At 51.5% G+C, this 8,726-nt stretch overlaps 2 protein-coding genes across 2 annotated transcripts in view; one reads left to right on the plus strand and one right to left on the minus strand.

Annotated features, from left to right (window-relative positions):
* The first annotated feature begins 2,185 nt into the window (after positions 1-2,185).
* The window catches only part of LOC110283659 (gametogenetin-binding protein 1), an 18,885-nt gene continuing 12,344 nt past the window's right edge, over positions 2,186-8,726 (plus strand). Inside the window, exon 1 of the mRNA XM_021149073.1 lies at positions 2,186-2,337. Coding sequence (XP_021004732.1) covers positions 2,297-2,337 — 41 coding nt within the window. The 5' untranslated portion in view covers positions 2,186-2,296. The remainder of the gene's footprint in view (positions 2,338-8,726) is intronic.
* The window catches only part of Bak1 (BCL2 antagonist/killer 1), an 8,026-nt gene continuing 4,298 nt past the window's right edge, over positions 4,999-8,726 (minus strand). Inside the window, exons 3-6 of the mRNA XM_021149074.2 lie at positions 7,065-7,200; positions 6,762-6,905; positions 5,499-5,679; positions 4,999-5,382 (exon numbers count right to left, since the gene is read on the minus strand). Of these exons, the coding sequence (XP_021004733.1) occupies positions 5,278-5,382; positions 5,499-5,679; positions 6,762-6,905; positions 7,065-7,200 (566 nt within the window). The 3' untranslated portion in view covers positions 4,999-5,277. The remainder of the gene's footprint in view (positions 5,383-5,498; positions 5,680-6,761; positions 6,906-7,064; positions 7,201-8,726) is intronic.

The raw sequence follows: 8,726 nt of genomic DNA on the forward strand, positions 1-8,726 counted from the left end.
AAAAACAAAACAAAAAAAAAAAATCAGACCATAGTCGGGTGTGATGGCACATGCCTTTAATCCCAGCACTCAATTCCAGCTGGCAGGAACAGACAGATCTCTATGAGTTCAAGGCCAGGCTAGTGTACATCATTATACAGTTCAGCCAAGGCTACACAGTGAGGCCCTGTCTCAAAAGTGAGCACCCTCACCGTCACCAACAGTGAAAACATCTGCGGATATAGCCTACACAGTTGAATGATGGTCTTAATTTTTTCTTTTGGTTTTTATTTGGTTGGGTTTTGGTCTTTTGAGTCAGGGTTTCTTTGTGTAGCCTTGCCTCTATTGGAACTAGCACAATAAACCAGGACTCCAACTCAGAGATCTGCCTGCCTCTGCATCTTGAGTGCTGGGATGAAAGTTGTGGGTCACCACTGCCAGACAACTGGAAAACATTTTTCTAGTATTCATGAGACCCTGAGTGGAATTCCCCAACATTGAGAAAAAAATCTTGGCAGAGCTGGTGGACCATGCCTTTAATCTAAGATCCTGTCTCCAAAATAAACAAACAAATAAAAATGTAAATAAAAAATCTGTTTCCAAGACTGGACCGGTGTAAAGTCTCAATTCCCAGGACTTAGAGGCAGAGGCAAGAAGATAAAGAATTCAAGATCATTTTTGACACAGCAAGTTCAAGGCCACATTGTACCCTGTTCTCTCTCTCTCTCTCTCCTCTCATATATATATATATATATGTATATATATATATATATATATACATATATATATATGTATATATATACACACACACATATATATAGTTAAATATATGTTAGTTAAAATTATAAATTTAAAGACATACTTTCATAAATTCTTAAGTTTAACTTGCATATGCTGATGTCCTATTTAGAATTCTCATACATTTTGTATACTAACATATACCATTTGTGTAATGAAAGAGGTATAACTTGTCCTTTGATTGGTGTTCAGTTAGCCTGTGGGCCGACATACGAATTTGCACGAACATCACCCACATCATTTACAAACTTAGCTAATTAGGTTCTTGTAAATATTTAAACTATATTTACAAATTTAACATACTTGATTTTATTTTCCAAGCACAAATTCCTCACGGGACACATTTACAAGTCAAATGAGAAAAAGTTTTAGGCACTGAAACATTTTCAAAGAACTCTATCATTCAATATTTAGTTTATGTATACGTGGTGTGAGCTGCACGTCTGGAGGTCAGAGGGCAATTATAGAGAATCCTGTGGTTCCCAGGGGTGGGTCTCAGGGCACTGTGCTCTCCAGCGGGCGTCTTTACCAGCCCTAATTTGATTTTATAATTACGTATACACACGCGTGCTTGGTGGTCTGGTGTGTGCACACATAGCAGATGTCCTTGGAGTCCAGAGAGAGGGCATCGGATCCAGTCGAGATGGAACTAGAGACTGCTATAAGCTGCCTGTTGTGGGCGCTGGGAACTGAACTCAGATCTCTGCCAGAGCAGTCACTGCTCATAACTGCTGGTTCATCTCTGCAAGTGCGACCTTTTTGAAACAGGGACTCACAGCCACCAAGGACTTGCATTAGTATCTAGTTCTTTGCCTTTTCAGTCCTTGGACTGGAATCCTCTACATTTTAAGTATATACACTAGTGGGTGGATGTAGAGGACTCTGAGTAATTTGGGGGAAGGGAAGACATTTTCCAATTAAACTGTTGGGCTAGATACCCAATGACCTAAAATGTGCCCCCCCCCCCTTATTTTTTGAGACGGGGATCTCAGCGTAGCTTAGGCTGACCTCAAACTCGCTCTGAAATCCAGATGTATCTGGTGTAAAGTACAATTTCAGGAGACCCACAAATGTTGAAGCGTAGGAGTGTGTGCTCTAGATTTAACCGCGGCACCTGCAGGGTCCATCTGCGCCCAGCAGCCTCTCAGCTTCTTCCTTACGCTACCTCTCCTAACTTCTCGCCCTCTGGTTTGGGCAGCTCCGGAAAGTAACTGGGGGTCAGGTTTGGAGTAACCTCGTCTTGTTAGGTGTGGAGGGGGCCAGAGAAGTCAAAGCTCCAAACCTGGGGCTCACCTTCCTTGCAGAAGATGGAGATTACTGACTCCTAACCTTTGGTTTCCAAATTCGAGAATGGCTAGAACAATTTAGCTCCCTGGCCCCGCCCACAAAGGGGCACGCATGCGCGTGAAGCCTCGCCAGCCATCTTGAACTCGGGCAGCCCACTCACCTTCAGACTGTGGTCTCAACCGGGAAGACCAGAGAGTTGCCTCGACGTTGTTCACCTAAATCCTTGGCGGGCATGTGCTCACGAGCCCGGCGACCCTCTCGTCCTACCTCCAGGTAAAACTTCGAGCTAGTAACCTTATGGAGAGTTCTAGCTCAATGCTTTTGTTAACCACGTGACTCTAAAAAGGCACCTGCCTTTCTGGGAGGTGGGAGTTTAACGCACCCACCCATCACATATCATTCCAGCATCAAAAAGTTCTCAGTATACACCATGGTACACGGCGCCTCAAGTGTTAGCTTTGAGCTCTGCATGGCGGTTCCAAACATTCTTCCAGCCCCCAGTACCTGTGGGCACACAGAAGGCAGGGAGAGGTCAGAGCCAACCCAGCCCAGTGGAAGTGCAGCTTCACCAGGCCCCTTGGACCGGCAGGTCTTGTGACGGGCTGGGGAGGGTGTCAGAAGCACAAACCGGGGTGCCCAGGACTGAAGAGAAAAAGGAATCTTTGTGAATTTCGGAACGTTTTAACGCCCCCAGCTTGTTATTTTTATCCCACCCCCACCCCCACCCCCGGCTGCCTCTCTGTAGGGGCTCCCATGCAACATCAAAACTCCTAGGATCAAAAAAGCCCAGTGTGTGTGTGTGTGTGTGTGTGTGTGTGTGTGTGTGTGTAGGGACATAGGGAACCTGGATCTGGAACATTATGTCCCAGGCAGAGTGTGAAAAGGGGTCTTAAGGACCGGCGTGGGCTGTGGCTCCTGTAGAGAGGTAGCCTTTGGGGTCCCTGGAGTGGTGCACTTTCCCATTCAGCTCCCCAGCCAAGGGGTCCCTGACTTTTCTTGCGGTCAGAAGCTGCCTGGACTACAAAGAAATAAGAGAGCCGTGAGATGTTCAGCGGGCAAAGGCCTGGCAACCCGAGTTTGCTTTCCAGGTCCGGAATGGTAGAGGGAGAGAACTGATTTCCACTCAGTGCCATCTGACTACACACACACACACACACACACACACACAGTGGCACGTGTAGCCCCACCATACGTGCACAGAAAAAAAAAAAAAAAGGAATTACATAGGGCTGGAGAGATGGCTCAGCAGTTAAGAGCACTGACTGCTCTTCCAGAGATCCTGAGTTCAAATTCCAGCAACCACATGGTGGCTCACAACCATCTGTAATGAGATCTGATGCCCTCTTCTGGGGTGTCTGAAGACAGCTACAGTGTATTTACATTAAATAAATAAATAAGCCAGGCGTAGTGGCACACGCCTTTAATCCCAGCACTTGGGAGGCAGAGGCAGGCAGATTTCTGAGTTTGAGGCCAGCCTGGACTACAAAGTGAGCTCCAGGACAGCCAGGGCTATACAGAGAAACCCTGTCTCGAAAAACCAAAATAAATAAATGAATAAATAAATACATAACTGATGTAAGGGGTGAAGAGCCAGCCGGTGGGGTCATCACAAAGGGTTGGTTGGGGTCTGTCCTGGTTTTCCAACCATATGCAGATTCATACCCCAGGATCTTTTTTTTCTATTAAATCTTTTTTTTAACTTCTCACTTTGGCCCCGCTTGCTCCAGCCCAAAGATTTAAGAGCAGTCAGTGCTCTTAACTGCTGAGCTGTCTCTCCAGCCCCAACTGCAGCTTCATACTCCAGGATCTTGCGATCTCGGCATGAGGACCTATGTAGCGTGGAGCCTGGATTATAGCAGTAATGTCCAGCTTCCTGCAGTCTAACATAGGACAGGCAGCGGAGTGTAAAGATGCTAGGCGAGGTGTTGGGGGCATTGCACAGTTTATTTCCAGACACAGAGCACCCTCTGCCTCCCCCTCTTCCCCTATACATTTGGCTTAGTCGAAACTTCTCACCCCATGTTGTGCAAGACAGAGAAAAACACCCACCCCACCCAACCAGAGGACGACCTAGGCAGACAAGGAGTGAAGGTGGGGTTCAAGTAATCATAGGTTCCGGGGAGGAACTGCACCCAGGTCCACAGTTGCTTCTGCTGGAGTAGTTCTCTAGTGTGGACACCTCTAAGCGAGTGACCACCCCCTCCCCTGTCATAGTGGCTGAGTCTGAGGCTCTGTCTGTCCATCAGGAAGGCCTCTGCCCCAGCAGGCAGGCTCACCTGAGAGCCCTGGGGAGAAAGTGGGGTCTTCCCCTACCCACTAGGTTGGGAGCACGGGTCAGGAAGGACACAGGATTGGAGGGCCTGATGGATGTGTTCAGACAGCTGTGGTCTGAACTCTCACCTCTGCCCTCACTGTGGGCTCAGAATCCCTGAGAGTCCAACCGCCAAGGCAAAATGGATGGATTGGGGTAGGAGATGGGAGGGGGAGAGGGGGGGCGTGGGATAGGGTTGGGGAAGTGGACGATGAGGTGGGGGTGAAGTAGGTCATGCAATCTCCTACAGTTGGTCTTGGGAGCCAATGTAGGGAGGGCAAGGATTGTGCTCAGGTCTCTTCTCAAGGGCTGACCTTCCAAAGTAGCAGGAGTGTTGGGGACACAGGTTCGAACCACCAGTCCTCAAGCTCTCCATGTTCTGACTTTGGGCACAGTGGAGAACAAGGGTGGATTGTATCCAAAGGGTAGTATAAAAACAAACCTAACACCGGGCGTGGTGGTGCACGCCTTTAATCCCAGCACTCGGGAGGCGGAGGCAGGTGGATTTCTGAGTTCGAGGCCAGCCTGGTCTACAAAGTGAGCTCCAGGACAGCCAGGGAGGGCTATACAGAGAAACCCTGTCTCAAAAAACCAAAAAAAAAAAAAAAAAAAAAAAAAAACAAACCTAGTTTTCTGGGAATTAGTGGCCCAGCCTCTCCCCTCCCCCCGCCCCCCAGTGCATCAATCCGTGTCTCTGAGACAGGATGGGGTTCAGTAGCACCATGCAATGTTGGGGTATTGATGACCCCTGGGCGGTGGCTCTCCAAAGCAGGGGTGCCTGTTTGCTAAAACCCTCGGGAGGAAGGAGAGGACTGTCGGGGTCGGGGGTAGGGGGCGGGGTAGGGAGAGCGGTTTAGTCCAGCCAGGCATGTGGCTGGGGCCCCAGCGGGGCTCCCCGGGAGTCATGATCTGAAGAATCTGTGTACCACGAATTGGCCCAACAGAACCACACCAAAAATCACCATTACGGTCAGGATGGGGTCTCTACGCAAATTCAGGGCTGCCACCTGTCAGGAAAAAAAACAGGGTGGGTTATAGTGGCCTGGCCGGGAAGCCCCTGCAGCGGACACACACACACACACACACACACACACACACACACGTCCCAAGCCCAGGCACTCACCCAACCGCCTCTCTGCGCGATCCATCTGGCGATGTAATGATGCAGTATGATATCAGCCAAAAAACAGGTCACCTGGCCCAGGAAGCCGGTCAAACCACGCTGGTAGACGTACAGGGCCAGACGGTAGCCAAAGCCCAGGAGAGCCACCACGCGGCCCCAGCTGATGCCGCTCTTAAATAGGCTGTGGGCAAAGAGTTTCATAAATCACGGAGAGCCTGCCTTGGGAGGCCTGGTCCTTTCCTTCTTCCTCTACCCGACCCCCACCCCTCCACCACCAGATGGGAAGCTACACAGCTGAGCTGCCAGGACAGGTCAGAAAGTCTGTCTTGGCCTGGCTGCCCGTCAGGAAGGGCCTGGCTTTCTAGGAAAGGAGACAGCCTAGCGAGGGAGGGGTGATGTGATGAGCTGGCTGCATGGGGGCAGGGGAAGGGGGAGAAGGAAGGGTGGGGGAGAGCAGAGAGGGAAGAGCGACCAGATGAAGTGACAGGGAGATTACCTGTGCATGTTGCTGCTGGCCTGGCAGCCCGAGGGACAGCAGAGAGAAAAGGACAGAAGAGATTACGACAGATCCCCAAATCACAGGGGCACGGGGTGGGGCCTGAGGACAGGGACAGGATGCGCCACCTCTGTACTTAAACTTGCTGCCTGCTTCTACATCAACTACCACCTTGAGATCTACCCTGACGCTGACTCCCTGGTGTAAGGAAAGGGCATTGCTCGGTGGCACATGATCCTAGCACTTGCAAGGCCGAAGCCGGATGATAAGAGTTCAAGGCCAGCCAGGGCTACATGAGTCTTAATGGGGCTGGAGAGCTGGCTCAGCGGTTAGCAGTACTGGCTGCTCTTTCAGAGGACCTGGTTTCGATTCTCAGCACCCACATGGTGGCTCATGACAGTCTGTAAACTCTAGCTCCAGCCTTCTGGCCCCATTGGGCACCAGGCACGCAGGTTGGTACGCATATATACAGGAATGCTAAACACCCAGACACAGAAGATAAAGATCAGACAACAGAACTCAAGCCAACTTGGATGTGGCGTCAAAGCGGGAACACTGATTTCCGGTCCTTTCCCTGTTCCCTAGGTTTCACAGTGGTAGCCTATGGCAGGCTGGGATGCGGTATCAGGTGGCCTCTTAGAAGCCATCCAGTTGCAATTGGGCTGGCGGAAGTTGGTATGTTCACCCTGACACCATTCCTCAGCTGGGGAGCCCATCCTGTGGAGCGTCTGCGTCATGCGTCTGTGGGGTGGAGGATGGGCTGGTACCTGGAGGCGATCTTGGTGAAGAGTTCGTAGGCATTCCCGGCTGTGGGCTGAAGCTGTTCTAGTAAATTCTGGAACTCTGTGTCGTAGCGCCGGTTAATATCATCTCCGATGAGAGCAAGCTGCCGACCCACCTGACCCAAGATGCTGTAGGGATGAGCATCAGTCAGAGAGCTGGAATTCTGCACTGGGTACCGGGCTCAGGGCAGAGTGGTGCCCCCATGGGGCGGGGGCAGACTTTCCCCCTAGCCTTGTCTGAAGGTCTGATAGGGCTCCCAGGACTTGTACCCCAAGACTAGAGCTTACCTGTTGGGTTCCAGGGGCAAGTTGTCCATCTCAGGGTTGGCAGGGGCGGCCGCCCCCTGGGTCTCCTGTTCCTGTTGGTGGAGGTAAAAAACGTAGCTTCGAAAGACCTCCTCTGTGTCCTGGGCAACCTGCTGTTCTGCAGATCAGAACTGGGGGTCAGCAAAGGCAGGCTGTCCCCAGCACCCTCCTTGGATGCATCCCCACCCCCACTCTCACCCCCATGTGAGCATTCAGCCCTCATGAGAGTTAGTCCTTGCACATGAGGGAGCTCCAGCCTGCAGATGGGGAAACTGAGGCAAGAGTGTGGGGGTGGGGGGCTAAGCCATGTATACAGGGGTCATGCAGCCCGGACAACAGAACAACAGGGAGGAATTGTTTGTTGTCTTGGTTGTCAGCTTGGTAAGAGTCGCCTCTGGGCAGGTCCTACTGTGTTTGCCAGAAAGACTGAAGAAGGGAGGGCCTTCCTCACAGTGAGCGCACCTTCCAGTTGCAGCCTGCCCTCATCCGCTGCCTGCCCTCCCCCACTGCCTGCCCTCCCCCACCCACTTGCCCACACTTACTGCCCTCCCCCAATGCTTGCCCTCCCCTACTGCCTGTCCACAGTCACTGCCCTACTGTCTGTCCACAGTCACTGCCTGCCCTCCCCAAACCCACCTGTCTACACTCACTTCCTGCCCTCCCCCACTGCCTGCCCTCCCCCACTGCCCGTCCACCCCACTGCCTGTGGGTAAGTAAGTACTGCATCTCGCTGTTGCTTTCCCTGTTATCAGCACCCAGCTGCCCCAGCCTTCTGCTGTGCAGAGACCCAGGGCTGTCCAGGAACCCTCCAGGGCTTTGGCATCAGACTGGGACTTCTGGGGTTTGTGCCTTGTGACCAAGCAGCTGCCAGGTTCTCAGCTGGACAGCTCGGGCCCGGCCAGGATCCTAATCTAACAAGTCCCCTTGTCATCTCTGCCCGCTCTCGGTTCTGCTCTTCGGAAGAGCCTGTTGCAGAATGACAGCCCAGAACTGGGCTCTGTGGTGGGAGTTCTGGTTTCTTTAAACCCCCAATTAGGCTCTATGGATGCTTGTGTCTTCATCCCAGGTGTGGGATGGGTGGCTTCTTCAGACTGTCCACAGCAGCTGGCCATGAAAGTTTCCTGCTCTAGTGGGGCATGACTTGTGCCAGCTGAAGATAGTTGAATTTTGGGGACTCTGGAGAGCCCCAAGAGGGCCTGTGGCAGCTGCTGCTGGTTCATTGCGTTTGCTACTCCTGGACTGCTGGATATCCTGATGACAAAGATTGGCCTTTCCCCAAGGAACCCAACCACCCTGACCAGCAGGAAGTAGTGTATTTTGTTGACTGAAAGAGGTCTATGCCCCCTTTCTTGTCTAACTTTCTTTCTCTCCTACCTAATGTTGGAGGGTTGAAAGGAATTAGGATGGAAAGGGATGTAGCCTTCTATAGGTTACTTCAAACTGATTCGGGTCAGTGGGTTTCTTGGGGCAGGTCCAATCTTCCTTGTTCGAATATCCAGCAGTCCAACGGTAGCAAATGCAGCAACAAGGGGGGCAGCTGCCACCGCCACAGACTCTCTTGCAGAACTCTCGAATTTATTTATTTATTTTTTTGGTTTTTCGAGACAGGGTTTCTCTGTGTAGCCTTGGCTGTCCTGGAACTCA

This window comes from Mus caroli, chromosome 17 (genome assembly GCF_900094665.2).
Source record: "Mus caroli chromosome 17, CAROLI_EIJ_v1.1, whole genome shotgun sequence".
Lineage (NCBI taxonomy): Eukaryota > Metazoa > Chordata > Mammalia > Rodentia > Muridae > Mus > Mus caroli.